General features: G+C 42.8%; 1 protein-coding gene across 1 annotated transcript in view; it reads right to left on the bottom strand.

Moving 5' to 3' along the window:
• Window positions 1-4316: 4316 nt before the first annotated feature.
• Window positions 4317-16300, bottom strand: part of PPEF2 (protein phosphatase with EF-hand domain 2) — a gene marked incomplete at its 5' end in the record, with an annotated part of 28014 nt that continues 16030 nt past the window's right edge. Inside the window, 7 exon segments of the mRNA XM_040625325.1 lie at window positions 4317-5074; window positions 7334-7421; window positions 8132-8295; window positions 9255-9347; window positions 10637-10710; window positions 12690-12832; window positions 14376-14561. Of these exon segments, the coding sequence (XP_040481259.1) occupies window positions 4821-5074; window positions 7334-7421; window positions 8132-8295; window positions 9255-9347; window positions 10637-10710; window positions 12690-12832; window positions 14376-14561 (1002 nt within the window).

Below are 16300 nucleotides of genomic sequence, written 5' to 3'. Positions count from 1 at the left end.
GGTGATTCTTCCGCTCCATGCGTTAGCAGCTGGGGCTGCTATTGGCTGGGTTGGAACATCCAGCAAACCTAACTTTCTTCAGTTATAGGTATGTTCCTGGTGGTCTTTGGCTGTCTGGTGTTGAATGCATGAAACATTTATGGTTTAAATTACTCATTTCTTCTAACGTTTAAGAACTACCATTTGTCAAATTTTCATGTACTATCGAAGAAGATTGTTTGATTATACACAATTACCTGGAAAGGTTATTAAAATGCTCCATTCTCTTTCAGTTCCATATCTATACGAGGCTGGATTTTTTTCATATACTTCAGCCAACAAAACATATCACAGCAGATTGCCTGCAGACACAGATACCATACCCCAGCTGTCTTCTAATAAGCCAGACATTGAAGAGATTTTCATATATGTAAAACAACGCCACTCTTCTCACTAATTTTTTTGGTTTGTGATATATAGTTAATCTTCTTTAAAATATGTTATTTATTATCAATTTCTTGATTTTGATAACTCACTCTAGTGAAGATGGAGGAGGGTGATGGGAACATGGGCTCTCTCTGCATTACTTAACTTCTTTTAGTCTATAATTATTTCAAAATAAAACGTTTAAAAATATGTTGCTTATGTTAACATTTAATAGATATATTGTTCTTTTTAAACAATTAATAAGTATCTGAACTATTTCTCGGTTTCAATTTCTAATACAGTAAACATCAACAGATAGAACCCATATAAGGAAAAGCTCTTTGGGATCTTCAATAATTTTTAACAGTGTAAAAGGATCCTGTGATCAAAAACTTTGAGAATCGCTGCAATGTAGGTAATGGAGGAAGTGGGGAGAGTGAGGAATAATATGGCTTAGACTACGGAGGTAGCAACGGAGGAGTAAGAAGAGGTTCATTCTGGATGTGTTTTGAAGGCAGAGTCAACAAGATTTGCAGATGCATTGGATATGGGAAATCAGAAAAAGAGAAGTTTTTTGGGTTTTGTGTGTTTTTTGGTTTGTTTTGCATAAGGAAACTGGTAGGATGAAATTGACATGTAATCAGATCACAAAGATCATGATTTTGGGGGGCACATAGAAGCTTATTTTGTAAATGTTAAGTTTCAAGTGTCCATTAAGGCTCCAAGTGAAGTATGTACGTTTCCTCTCTCTCCATCAGTCTGTTAATACTACTTGGGGGTATTTGGCAGTTTCCTCATCTTAAATCTAAATCGTTAGGTTTCCGAATTGGCCTGTCCTACTTAGAGTTAAACCAGTGCAAACAGCGCTTAAAGTCTTACCAAATAATCACCCTTCACTATTGCAGGGTAAACCAATTAGCTCAGCGGGACTCAAGCACGTTCGAATCACCTGGCGAGCATTTAAAAACATACCGATAGCATGGCCTCTTACCCAGAGGTTCTGATTCAATCTGGCTGGAGTGCGGCCACAGGCAGCCTATGTTTTAAAAGCTCCCCAGGTGATGTTAATTAGCAGTTTAAGGCCACATCACTGGATTAGAGGCATGATTTTGCTATTTCTTCCTTGCACAATTTAAAAATTCTGCTTAAATTAAAACTCCCTTGAAACAACTCCCTATTAATTCACTATACTAATCGAGAAAGGAAATCTTTTCTGAGCCTTGAGTGTGCACATAGGACTTGCCCAGTGCGGCACACTGAGCCGGAAGGGTGTAAGACAGCAAACAGCGAGCGCCCCTGAAGAAGAAACCAGAGCAACCGCTTCCCAGAAAACTGGTTAGAATGAACAGAACAGCCAGATATGAATCTGTGATTGTGCTATCTACACTCAAGAAAGGACCTCCGGGTTTAGCAATCAGCCCAGCAAGCTCCAACCAGTTCTGGATTGACAAGCCAAGGACTTGTTTAAACTGACCCATCACTTGTGAAACTTTGTGGCTTTTGCCTTTATAAGCCCCACCCTTGCCTTTGTTCGGAGAGAGATGGTCTTCATGGGCGTTGCCGCAAAGCTCTATCTCATTGATGCTGAGTTATTCTTTTGTTTGTCTTATGAGTTATTCCTTTGAAGCCTCAGAATATTTGTTTACCTTTAATCATGATGAAGTGGAGGATGTCATGAAATGACATGAAAATAACAAGCACTTTATTTGTTGAATTTGAGCTGTTTGCACAAGATGCGTCAGACAGATATAAACATGAATTCAGGGGCGCCTGGGTGGCTCAGGGGGTTAAGCGTCTGCCTTCGGCTCAGGTCATGATCTCAGGGTCCTGGGATTGAGCTCCAAGTTGAGTAGGGTTCCCTGCTCCACAGGGAGTCTGCTTCTCTCCCTCTCTCTCTGCCCCTATGCCCTGCTGGTGCGTGATCTCTCTAATCAATAAATAAAATCTTTTTAAAAACCCCATGAATTCACTAGTATACTTGACCTCTTAGTTACTAATTCAGGCAAGATAAACACATGGGTCATATGTATTCACTACAATATCTTAATTCTTCTCTGGATTGTACTCACTGATGGAAATCAAGACTTTTCTAGAGTAGTAGAATAAGAAAATAAAACATTTTCCAAGAAGCAAGTTGTGTTTGTTTTCTATACTGTGGAGCAAATGACCACAAACTTAGTGGCTTAGAACAACACACATTTATTATATAATAGCTTTTGTGGGCCAGGAGTCTGGGCATGGCTTTACTGCATCCTCAGTTCGAGGTCTCACATGCCTGCGGTCAAGGTGTTGGCCAGGCTGCATTTCCATCTGGAGGCTCAATTACATCTGGACGAGTCTGCTTCCAAGCTAAATCAGGTTGTTTGCGAAGTGTGTTTCCTTACAGCTGTACCACTGAAGACCCCAGCTTTGTGTAGCCCCCGTTGGAAGCCATCCGTAGATCCTACAAGCTACCCATAGTTCCTTGCCACGTGGGTTCCTTCCACATCGCCTGTTGCTTCATCAAGCCAGCTAGGAACTTCTTTTGCTCCAATCTACTAACAAAAATTTTTATATGGTGTAATGTAATCACGGGATTAACACCCACCACGTTTGCCATATTCTGTCAGTTAGAAGCAAGTCACGGGTCCTGCCCGCATTCACGGGGCGCGTCACACAAAGGCATGAACACCTGCAGGCAGGAAATCACCGAGGGCAGGGAGCATTTTAGAGACTGTTTGCCGCATAAGAAAAAGGGGTCGCTTGATGTCAAACCAAACAGATGATCTGGTTCTGGCAAAACTGGAAAGAACATTGATGGAGCAGGGCTCCCGGGTTCTGGTCCTGGCTGTGTCATGAACTAGATCTTTACCCAGCTAGTTTTCTGGACCTCAACTTCTTTACTTAAAAAATAAAATGATGTGGAGAGACACTAAGTCAGAAATGTAGATTAAAATAGCACGGAAATACCATCGTTGGCCTTCAGCAAAAATCACAAATGATCGCACTCAGAGCTTGGGAGTTCGTGGGTGTGCTCAGCCCTAGAAAGCAAACTGCCACTGAAATGCTCACGCCTGTGTCAGCTTGACCACGGGACGCCCAGATTTTTGGTGAAATGTTATTTCTGAGTATACCCCATGAGGTTAACAGTTGAACTGGTAGACTGAGTAAAGCAAATTGCCCTCCCTAATGTGGGTGGGCCTCACCCTATTCACTGTAGGCCTGGATAGAATAGAAGGCTGAGTAAAAGGATTCTCTCTCTCTGCTTGACTTTCGTTGATCTGAAACGTCTGTCTTCTCCTGCCTTTGGATTTAGGCTCAGACTAGTACTTATACCATCGGCCCTCCTGGTGCTTAGGCCTGCAGACTTGGACTGGGACCACACTACCATCAGCTCTCCTGGGTCTCCAGCTTGCAGACTGCATGTCCTGGAATTGCTCAGCCTCCATAATCATGTGAGCCAATTCCTTATAGGAAATCTTCTTAGAGACTGATATGATTCTCTGACAAAGTAATCCATTCCTGGGATTTCATCTGAAGAAAATGTATAATTCCAAAGACTTTTGTAAAACGAGCCATATGCACAAAGTTATTAACCATAGTGTTATTTATAATAATGAAAAACTACAAATGTACATGTTTCACCACTGGAGAATGGCTGAATAAGTTACAGTGCGTCCATTTGAAAGAAAATGATGCAGCCATTAAACGAATAATCATGAGGACTATGTAGCAACACAGGAAAGTATTGACAAGTAGATGTGAATTTATTTTTTTAAAAAAGCAGAACATTAAATTATATAAAAACTATTTTTTTAAAAGATTTTATTTATTTATTTGACAGAGAGAGATAGCCAGCGAGAGAGGGAACACAAGCAGGGGGAGTGGGAGAGGAAGAAGCAGGCTCCTAGTGGAGAAGCCTGATGTGGGGCTCGATCCCATAATGCCGGGATCACGCCCTGAGCCGAAGGCAGACGCTTAACGACTGCGCCACCCAGGCGCCCCATAAAAACTATTTTTTAACAAGAAAAAGTAAATAATGAAAAGAACCCATGTTTGGGTCATAGGATTGCACAAACGATTTTTCATAACTTTCCTTTATCAATAAGACATTTTAAAAACAATAATTAAAAGGTATAAAATGAAAACAATGAGGGGGTTGAATTATCAGTGGTTCTTAACTGGGGTGGACTTGAGAATTTAAATGTTTATACCTGGGTCTCACCCTGTGAAACTTCTGAGATGGGGATGGAGTACCTATATATTTAAATACACACACATACACACACACACACACACACAGCTGATTCTGGTGCACACTGGTAGGCAATTTCTCAGCATGAAATTCCACAAATCTATGGCGAATAGGGAGCTCTTCCAGGGACAAGCTCAGTCTTGGTTACGAGGCACCATGGGAGACGGACACCAGGCTGCTCTTAGTGTGTGCCTGGCTTGCTGCAGCCACTGTCAGTAGTGCTTGTGGCTTGGCGGCAGTCTGAGGCATCGCCCTCTGGGCAGGATTGCTCCACAAGGCGGAAGGCCTCCAGGAACTCATTGATGTCGATGTGGCCATCCTTGTTGAAGTCGATGCTCCGGGCAAGGTCATAGATGCAGTCATCTGTGATGTCAACGTTCATATGAGAGCTGAACAGCTTCCAAGTCTGTCTGAACTCGTCCAGTGAGATGAACCCTTACCAGAGAGAGGAATTCACGTCAGTGAGTCGGTCTAGTTTTCAATGTTCATTTCCTCTGACACTCTTGCTAGGACACCTGTTCCTTACTGTTGAACAGAGAGAGACACCCAAGGCCTTGTATCTAGTTTACCAAGGGGGTGGCACAACACCAATGGATCACACATGGTTCTCAACTTGGAGCAATTTTGCTTCCCTTCCTCTGGGGACATTTGCCAAGGTCTGGAGGTGTTTTTGATGGTCACGACCGGGGTGGGGGTGAGTGTTACGGGTATGTGGCAGGTAAACGCCAGGGATGCTGCTGAATATCCTGTGACACACAGGATGGAGCCCAAAACAAAGACTTATTCAGGCCAACATGCCAATAGTGCCTCCGCTGAGAAACCGTGCATTAAGTCATCCCAAACATATCGTTTATTTTGCTTACAAAAAGACTTTGGACCCATACATCTAAGGTCAATTGTGTTTTTTACAAGGGTTCCAAGACCATTCGATGGGGAAAGAATTGTTCTTTCAGCAGCTGGTAGTGGACAACTGGATATCCTCATGTAAAAGAATGCAGCTAAACCCCCACCTTGCATTACCAACAAAAATTGACTCAAAATGAATCAAAGGCCTAGTTGGGCGAGCTGAAAGTATAAAACTCTTAGAAAAAAACATACACGTAAATCTCTGTGACCTTGGATTATGTCAAAGTTTCTTAGATATGACACCAAAAGCACAAACAACAAAAAAAAGATAAATTGGACTTTTTTTAAATCAAAAAATTTTGTGCATCAAAGGAAACTACGAAGAAAATGAAAAGACAATCTATAAAGTTGGAGAAAATATTTGCAAATCATATATCTGATCATGGCGTAATATCCAGAATCTATAAAGAACTCTCATAACTCAACAACAAAAAGATGAATAACTCAATTAAAAGATGGGCAAAGGATTTGAACTGACATGTCTCCAGAGAATATACAAAAATTTCCGATAAGCGCATGAAAAGATGCTCAATATCATTGGTTATTAAGGAAACACGAATCAAAACCGTGCGATACTGCACACCCAGCAGGATGGCTATAAAAGCAAGTGTTGGTGAGGATAGGAGGATAAGGAGAAACTGGAGCCCCCAAACCTTGTTAATAGGATTGTAAAATGGTATAGCCACTATAGAAAACAGTTTGGCAGTTCCTCAAAAAGTAAAGCGTAGTTTCATCATATGATTCAGCAATTGCACTCCTAGGAATATATCCAAGAGAATAAAAAAAATATGTTCACATAAAAAGTTGTACACAAATATTCACAGCATCATCATGCATAAGAGCCAAAAAGTGGAAACGATCTAAATGTCTATTAGCTGATGAATGGATAAACAAAATGTGACATATATATATATATATATATCTCCATACAATGGAATATTAGCCAGCTCTAAAGAGGAATAAAGAACTAATACATGCTACAACATAGATGAACTGTGAAAACATTATGCAAGGTAAAAGAAGCCAGACACCAAAGGCCATAATGTTGTAGGATTCCATTTATACGAAATGTCCAGACTAGGCAAATCCTTAGAGACAGAAAGCAGATTAATTGTTGCCAGGGGCTGATGGAGAAGGGACAGGGATGGAGAGTGACTTGTGTCTGGGTTTCTTTTTAGGGTGATGAAATGTTATATAATTAGATGGTGGTGATGCTTACACAACCTGGTGAATATACTAAGAACCAGTGAACAGAACATTTTAAGTGGGTTAATTATACGGTATGTGAACTATACCTAACATAGGTGGGGAGAGAGCAGTAACATTGAAAAAGGTTTTTGGACCAGTGGGGGAACAGGGTGGGGGGATACAAGACCTCCCTGTACATTTTTTGGTAATAACCTGTGAATCTGTAATTATTCCAAAATAAGAAGTTTAAAAAGAATACTTCGGGAGTGAGACTGTAAAAGCCTTTCTGCTGTAGGCACTCCTCATCACTTTACGGCTATCCCTGACACAACTACAAGAGACGGCACATCTTCTAATCATGGTTTTTCCTATGAGAAGTTCTCATCCAGTTTGTCTCCATTCTTCTCTGCCCTACCCCTCTTCTATATGGATTGCTCGTAGTGCCCAAATACTTTTCTCTTTCTGCCATTTATTTATAAGCAGAACCATTCTTTACTTTGCTCCCGAAGTGCTCCAGCAGAGAGCTCAATGACCAGGAAGGAGACAGAAAGGCGGGTACGTGCTGTGCGTCAGAAGTGACAGGCTAGCGCGTGTCTTTACCTGAATGATCACTGTCTATGATCCTAAAAATGGTCTCCAGGTTGGATCGGTTCCGGTACAGTGTTTCCAGCAAACTTGACTGTATGTTCTGCGAAAGAAAAGGCATGTTCTTACTATATCTTATGTTTAGGCTTGTCCTACTATATGATTAACACACAATCAACAATAAGATACGGTCGAAACAGCCCGAAGAGATTTTATCCCCAGCCCCTTCAGCCTACCGAATTATCTAAGGGTTTAAGAAGTACTTAGAGCCCATGATGAAAGTGTTCTAAAACTGATCCTGGTAATGGTAGCACATATGTGTGAATATATGAAAAACTGCTGAATTGTAAAGTCTGAATGGATGAATTGGATGGTTGGTGAATTATACTGACATAAAGGCGTTAAAAAAAGTACCTAGTGCAAGGCCTCACATACATTTTACATTCAATAAGTATTTATTGAAAAAAATCCTTTTTTTTTTTTAAGTGAGGGAAGCAGGATGGTGCCAGGGGAGCCAGACAGATCTGGGTTTGAGTCCCAGTTCTATAATTTAGAAGATCGGTGAGCAGTGTCCTCGTAGGTATAATGGTGCTGATAATACCATACTCATGGGGGTAGGTGTTTTGAGGATAAATTAAGGCAACATATGTAAGTCACTTAACACAAAACATGACATATAGAAACTCAACAAGTAGGTCCCTTTCTCATCCATCTTCTTTTTTGGGTTCTCAGTATCTGTTTCTGAGTCAAAGTTCTCCACAGGGAGCTTCATGGTCCACAATATGGCTTCATCCAGCATCTTCCCACCATTACCTCATGGCTCAGTTGTTCTTTGGCCCAGTCCTCCAGCCAGCACCTGTACTCCAATGTGTTATCTGTGGAGCTGCTCACCTGCTGTGGCCTCAGCATCCGCCATGGCAGTCCTAGACGCAGCACGGACTCCACGGCTTCTGCCCAGTCACTAAGGGTGATGAAACCTACAGCAAAGACACGCTTTGTTGACTTCTCACTTATAAGTCTAGTGTCCTGCCCCGCAGTGCAGACCTTTTTATCTTGACATACTTCTTGCTGTCTGTAGGCAACAGAAATAATGGGCACTGTCACTGTTTTTGTGGGTCAAGGTAGAGTTTGCTGGAAACTAGGGTTGCAAGATAAAATACAGAATGCCCAATTAAATATAATTTCAGAAAGACCACAAAATATATGGCCCAAATATTGCATGGGACATAATTATATTTTAAAATTATTTGTTGTCTGTGTATAATTCAAATTTAATTAGGCATCCTGCTTTTATTTGATAAGTCTGGCAACACTATTGAAAAGTCATACAATACTCCTGTAAATAATATCCTAAAACTATATAACTAGATACATCTCTCTCTCTCTCTCTCTATATATATATATATAGCATTAGTTGTTGATACATATATGAACAGATATTGCTGTGAATTTATGATTGTTACTGCTATTTTCTAATAGAATATATATATATATAGAGAGAGAGAGAGAGGGAGTCAATGTCTATTAGACATTCTATTGAGTTGAGCAAAGACAAACTTTCTAGCTTTGATTACAGAACACAATAGATATGTACACACTAAGCAAGAACAAGAAGCCAAATCCTTGATCTGTTGCTAATTTTGGGTATATTCTTGTAACCTCCCCACCTGATGCTTTTTGCTTAGTTCTGGCCTTGTCAGACTCCATTTCTTTTTACCATCTCCATCTATATTTAGCTAAATTCACAGTTAAAAGCTTGGAATTTCAAGGTTTAGAAAAGATAACTGGAAAATTAAGTTGAATAAAATGAAGAAAGTAGTCAAAGATGTCCTTGGATCATGAGTTCAACAAATGTTGATGTGACAACTTCTGCCACACAGTGTTTTGTTTTGTTGGCCAGCTTCCTTGTAGGAATATTTTACTTGCTTGGTCTCACCAGTTTTATCTGCATCGTGCTTCTTAAATTCACCAAGAAGATCGAAGGAATGAGCAAATAACTTTTCCCGCAGAGATCTCAGATCTGCTAATCCTGGGACAGGAGATGAAAACAAACATTAAAAAAATTAACATAGAGGAAATAGTCATGGGTTTGTTTTTCTTTCCACACTTCTCTTTCTTAACATCTCAACGTCCCTAGAGCTCAGTTTGGGGGAGAAGAGCTCAGTTTTTGAAGGAAGAGCTCCATCTCTTATTTCCCCCACTTCTCCCTGCTGGGCACAAACAGGCCCTGCCACTCTCCTTCCAAGTGCAGGACAGTGGTTACAGAGAAGTTCTGGGAAAAGGCCACTTTTATGGTAAAGTTATCCTACTGTACTGCACCTCAATTTTCCCATCTGCAAAAGAGGGATAAAAATGGTACCTACAAAAAAAAAAAAAAAAAAGAAAGAAAAAAAGAAAGAAAAAAGAAAAATGGTATTTACCTTATAGGATTATTGTGAAGATTAAAAAAGTAAACTCATATAAAGTACTTAGAAGAAAGCCCAGCACATTCAAAGCACTTAGTAAATGATATCTGTCATCATACTCATATGCTTTCCTAATAATTTATTATTATGTTAAATAGGCACAAGACAAGATTTGTGAATAACAAAATAACACTAATTTAGTTTTCTCATTCTTACTGGATTAAAAGTGTAATGCTGGGCACAGCACTAGGCCCAAAGTAAGTGTTCAAATATGTGTAGTTGAATGAATAAAAGATAAAAAGAGATAAAGGTAAATACATACTTCGTCCTGCCTCATTGAGGAACCAGCCATTCTATAAATCATGACCAGATAACCTATCTTTTCAAGCGCTAAGAGTTACACACGTGCATGCGCGCGCGCACACACACACACACACACACACACACACACACACAGAGTTTCAGTCATGTTTGATGAAAACCTTCCTTTAGTTTAAGGTGGCATAATAGTCCTTAAGTGGGCTCCGTAGACCTAAACCTCATCCCTAATTTTATGGGTATATGAATGTATTTGCTTTTTCTGGAGGGAGTTCATTGTTTCATCAAAGTTTAAAAGAAGTATGGGACTCCCTGGGGCACCTGGGTGGCTCAGTCGGTTAAGTGTCTGACCCTTGGTTTTGGCTCAGGTCATGATCTCAGGGTTGTGGGATCAAGTCCCACATCAGGATCTGCACTCAACGGGGAGTCTGCTGGAGATTCTCTTCCTCTCCTTCTGCCCCGCCCCTGCTTGCGCACGTTCTCTCTCAAATAAAAAAAGAAATCTTAAAAAAAAGAAGTATGGGACTCCCTCTCCCCCCGCAAAAGTTTACAAACCGTTGGTTTGGCAAAGCATTTAAACTATCTTCTGTTATACTGTCGTCATCCACCATTATCATGCAGGGATAGTACGGTGATGCTCTCAGGAGCTGTCTATACAAGGCTCTCTTTCTACATCAAGCAGCAAATAGTGAACACTAACTAAACGCAGCTCTGCGGGGATTATCTCAGTCTTCCAACACCCACTGAGGTAGGTCCGATTATTATGCCCATTACAAAGTAATCCAAGGTCACATAGCTAGTACGGGGTAGGACCAGCAATCAAGCTTGACAGGGCAACTCTAGGCAGGCTAAACTATTATTGTGAGGTGTGGATATGAACCAAAAGTAAATGGGTGCTGAATGAGGCCTCTTCTAAGAAAAACATATGATCTTGACTTTATGGACACTAGGCCATCAATTATGGATGGTCAGAGACCTTTCCCCCTTACTTCTGCTCCAGGGAGTTGAAGTCGTTGGGCAAGTGATTTCTGGGTAAATTAGGTGATGTTTACTTGCAAAGAGCTCTGTAATTACGTTATTAAAACATATTCCCTATAGGATTCCCTACAGTAACTTCTTTTGTAGTGACAACACCTAAATCCTATGGAATCGGGCGTTCCAGCTGCCTGGGGCCCAGCCCCGGAGATCCTGCTGTGGTGGGGCTGCGGTGAGGCCAGGGTGGCTGAGTTTTGGTAAAGCTCCCCTGGTTGATGCCTCTGCATGGTAGGTCTGACTATCACTTAATGAGTTTAAATTCTCACATAAAACTTCTTGAGTGATGCTGGCCTTGATTTTTAAATAACTTGAGTGTTTAAGAACTCTCGATATTTAATAACTCAAGAGTGATTTAAAATAAGGCACTTTTATAGCACTCACACAAGGCAGAGGCTAGATATTAATTTGTTCTCTTTCCACTGGGTTTATGTTAACTTTGTTTTGATTTCTAATTAGTTCATCTGATAATTAAAGACGCTTGTTCAGCAGCACTGAAGCCGCATCTGCGAGCAGCTGATGTCCTCTGGGACCATCTTCTTGGTGGGAGGCAGTAGCACGTGCCGGTTAAGTGTGTGATTTCTGAAATAAGACTGCCTGGGACACGGCTTGCCTTCACCGTGTATTAGCTGTGGGACCACGGGCCAGCTGACTTAGCCTGTGTTCCTTAATGATCTCCTCTATAAAACTGAACTTCGTATGTATTTCATAGGTTCATTGTGTGACAATACATGTAAATTCTTTATAATAGCCCTTAGTGGGTGGTAAGCTCTCAGCTAAGGTTAGAACTCAGAATCATCTCAACAGAAGCCATGTAGGTAATATTATAGCTTCCTTCCCAGGAAGAAAAAGGCACTGTCAACAAATATGCAGACTGAAACCCATCTGTCAAAACCCTAGAAAACAAAGAACCTTTGGCTGTGGCTTATGGGGTAACACAGACCCTTTAAGGATGAGAGAAGACAGGAGTGACCCTGAAAGACTCAGCAGCCTGGTATACGGACTTTACCCACTATGCACCCACGGAGAATAACTTCCGCAGGAAGCAGATTCGTTGCTTCCGTTGATGATGGGTGGTACAGATCGCAAAGTGTATGGAGGAGAAGGAAGAGGCCCCTGCTATTGCTGACATAGCTAAATGTTGTTGTCGTCATTGTTGTCTTAAGTAGGTTCCCACCCAGCGTGGAGCCCAGTGTGGGGCTTGAACTCACAACTCTGACAGCAAGACCTAAGCTGAGATCAAGAATCAGACGCTTGGGGCGCCTGGGTGACGCAGTCGTTAAGTGTCTGCCTTCGGCTCAGGGCGTGATCCCGGCAGTTATGGGATCGAGCCCCACATCAGGCTCCTCCGCTATGAGCCTGCTTCTTCCTCTCCCACTCCCCCTGCTTGTGTTCCCTCTCTCGCTGGCTGTCTCTATCTCTGTCAAATAAATAAATAAAATCTTAAAAAAAAAAAAAAAAGAATCAGACGCTTAACTGACTGAGCCACCCAGGTACCCTATACATTTTGAATTCTCACTTAGAATTGGGATAAATGTAATGACGCTTGACATTTCAGAGTTTCTACAAACACCATAATTCTGTGTTTCTGAAAAACAGTCATTACAAAGTCTTGCCTTAGCCTCATAGTCAGCATGTGGGTCGCCTTGTCAGCTTGATACTGCACGATGTATGGGGTCAGGGCCGGCCCCGGCTTGACGGAGGCCCCTCTGCTACTGCCAACTTCACAGTGACTGGAGGCAGAAAAGATGGTTAACACCTAGATCAAAACAGAGTGAGAAAGGCATTCAGGTTCACTGAAGAACGCTTCACCCTCAGTCTGATAGGGCCCAAGCCAACTCCCCCTCCTTGACCTCAACCATGGATCTTTTTACATTTTTAAAGTCATCAATGCTAGTAAGGCAGGAGTTGTGATTCGAGTAATAACAATTTGAATTCTGATAGGACATCCATAACATGATATCTTTTTTCCAAGATTCTATTTATTTATTTGAGAGAAAGAGAGAGCGAGCACACAAGAGAGAACACAAGCGGGGAGGGGCAGAGGGAGAAGCAGACTCCCCACTGAGTGGGGAGTCCGACATGGGGCTCGATCCTGGGACTCCAGGATCATGACCTGAGCCGAAGGCAGACGCTCAACCGACTGAGCCACCCTGGTGCCCCACAACATGATTTCTTCACCTTTTTACCTCAAGTACAACAGCAGGAGTCAGACAAAACACTTCATTTGGTTTAACTTAGAGGGAAGCTGGATGTGATAAATTGGGAAGCCATTACGATCGGCACACCCCCGGGATGAAAGCTGGAGGGAGGCCTCACCACAGAGTTTCCCACAGAGTACTGTGTCTCCTAAGATGCCCTGTGAGAGAAGTTTCGATGTTGGTGCATTGGGGAATGGTAGACACTGCATCTCTTCTTGGAGATTTACAAGGAATATAGGAAACCAAATGTTCTCAGAAGTCCTGCAGTAGACAAACTTGTATTAACCAAACATTTCTTAGATGAGTTGATCTCGCTTTTTTCCCCCACATGGAAACCTGTTATTCTCCTGCAGAGTTAGGTGTCCTGGCAATACTCTCGTCCTAGTGGCCCTGGGCTAGGCAAGCATGGTAGGATTAAGATGTGCAAAGATGAGTCACGACATTAAATACACTCCTGAGAAGACAGACAATCCTGAATCTCTGCTGGGGCGCGATGCAGAAATCCCGTCACCCCGTCGTGTTATCTGAAGTACCGGTCAGCGAGCCATGTGACTTCAGGAACGGAGATGTGGCTGTGAAGACACCAGGCCATATTTCCGTCCATGAGATGGGACAATATCTGCCCCTCCTTTCTCCTCTCAGGGGACCGCTGAGTGGTGGCAGCAATCAAATTTTGAGATTTAAAAGGCTGTGAGGGACGCCTGAGTGGCTCAGTCAGTTAAGCATCTGCCTTCGGCTCAGGTCGTGATTCCCAGAGTCCGGGGATCAAGCCCCACATCAGGCTCCCTGCTCAGGGGGAACCTGCTTCTCCCTCTGCTGCTCCCCCTGCTCGTGTGCTCTCTCTCTCTCAAATAAATAAGAACAAAATCTTTAAAAATAAAATAACATACTTTGAAAGCATTAGCCATTAAAATACATCAATCAATCAATCAAGAGGCTGCAAAAGGCAAGGATCAGTGACTGTAAAGGACCTAGTTGCCTTGAGCGAGTGGAGAACAAACTCGAGGCGTGGCTGATGGGGAGCAGCTGAGCCCCCGAGCTCGCCCATGCTGGGGGGGGCGGTGCGGACCACTCCCGCGCCACCGTGGACCGGGCACCCACCTTGCGGCTGTGGCAGAACTCGTAGCCCTCAGGTTTGCACTCGTGGGAGCGGATCAGGAACTGCAGGTTGTATTTCTGTAGCAACTGTTCTGTCACGTTAGGTCCAAAGTAACAGCCTCCTGCTCGAACGGTGTTGGCCTTGCAGCCCTCCTGGGCCATGGGATCACTCCACAGGATATCGACCACCTGCAGAGACCAAGAGATGGTTTCGTTCCTAGACTCTAGGCAGAGATTCAGAGTCATTCCTATGAACAGAGGAAGAGAAGGAGGAGGAGTAAAAAGGCGGAGGAGGAGAGGAAGAAGGCGATACAAATATTGGATAAAAATAAGTGAATAATTTTCCACAGGATCGATATTTGACATACGCTCATATATATTTTTAAAGATTTTATTTATTTATTTGTCAGAGAGAGAGAGAGAACAAGCAGGGGGAGCAGCAGAGGTAGAGGGAGAAGCAGGCTTCCCTGCTGAGCAGGGAGCCCGACTTGGGACTCGATCCCAGGACCCCGGGATCATGACCTGAGCCGAAGGCAGACGCTTGACCAACTGAGCCACCCAGGCGCCCCAACCTATGCTTTTATTTTGAACCCTTGAGGTTCCAGAATTTTTTATTTCTCACAGAAGGAGCGGATGTATGCGTATATTATTTGACAAGTGTGTACCCACTTTCTTGGAAATAAATCTTCTGTGACCACAGGGAAAGGGAGGGAAAACTGAATGGGAAGAAATCGGACAGGGATACAAACCATGAGAGACCCTGGACTCCAGGAAACAAACTGAGGGTTACAGAGGGGGCGGGTGGGACGGGGTAACCCGGTGATGGGTATTGAGGTGGGCACGTGTGGTGATGAGCACTGGGTGTTATACGCAATTAATGAATCGCTGAACACTACATCAGAAACTAATGATGTACTGTATGTTGGCTAACTGAACATAATAATAATAAAAAAATCTTATATGAAAGCCCAACATGTAAACCAGATAAAAAGGGAGCTGCTCTGGGAGAAGTCTTCTGTTAGCCCCAGTGCTCTGGGCTCCTGGACATTTGCTGCAAAGAGAAGGCAGAAGTCGTGGGACTGGCAACATGACCTCTCCTGCAGCATTCACAAGGCCCCAGCTGTGGTCCTGGGAAAGTACAACCAGATGTTTCAGTTCTTCAAGTAATTTCAGCCTTCTTTTTTTTTTTAAGATTTTATTTATTTATTTGACAGAGATAGAGACAGCCAGTGAGAGAGGGAACACAAGCAGGGGGAGTGGGAGAGGAAGAAGCAGGCTCATAGCAGAGGAGCCTGATGTGGGGTTCGATCCCATAACGCCGGGATCACGCCCTGAGCCGAAGGCAGACACCTAACCGCTGTGCCACCCAGGCGCCCCAATTTCAGCCTTTTTAAAAGAATTTGCAGAAGAGCTGAGCAACTTTTTCAGCAATTCAGGTTCTACCCTTTTGTTACTACTCAGGAAAACACTGAGGACCAATCATCTGTAACTTACATGAAATAATGGGGCGTATTTTGGTTGTTGACACCCAATACTTTCTAAATGTACTTTTGAGGGGAAAAATGCATTTGTAAATATTGGAACATTATTATTGAGTTACGTTTCTGCGAAAGGAGAGACTTGATTTTAAAATTTCCATTCTACATTGATGCTGAAGCCCAGGATCGATAGCTCAGGGAGTATAACGTAAACTCACCATCTCTCGCTCTGAGGCTTCCAGCCTCGGAGTCAGCGCCACTCCTTTTTCTCACCACCGTCCATCCAATCCATCCGCCAAGTCTGCTAATTTGAGCTCTTACCTAATTCTGAATTCTCTCCTTTTCTTTATTGGATGAACCATAAAAAACGGCCAGGGTTATAGGTCAGAAGTGGTTGAACACCAGCAAGTTCCCACAGTGCTACTAACGGGGGGGGGGGGGGGGGGGGGG

The sequence above is a fragment of the Ursus maritimus genome, unplaced genomic scaffold (genome assembly GCF_017311325.1).
Source record: "Ursus maritimus isolate PB19 unplaced genomic scaffold, ASM1731132v1 scaffold_8, whole genome shotgun sequence".
Taxonomy (NCBI): Eukaryota; Metazoa; Chordata; class Mammalia; order Carnivora; family Ursidae; genus Ursus; species Ursus maritimus.
The sequence above is the reverse complement of the archived record's forward strand: the minus strand, read 5'-3'. Positions and strand labels throughout refer to the sequence as shown.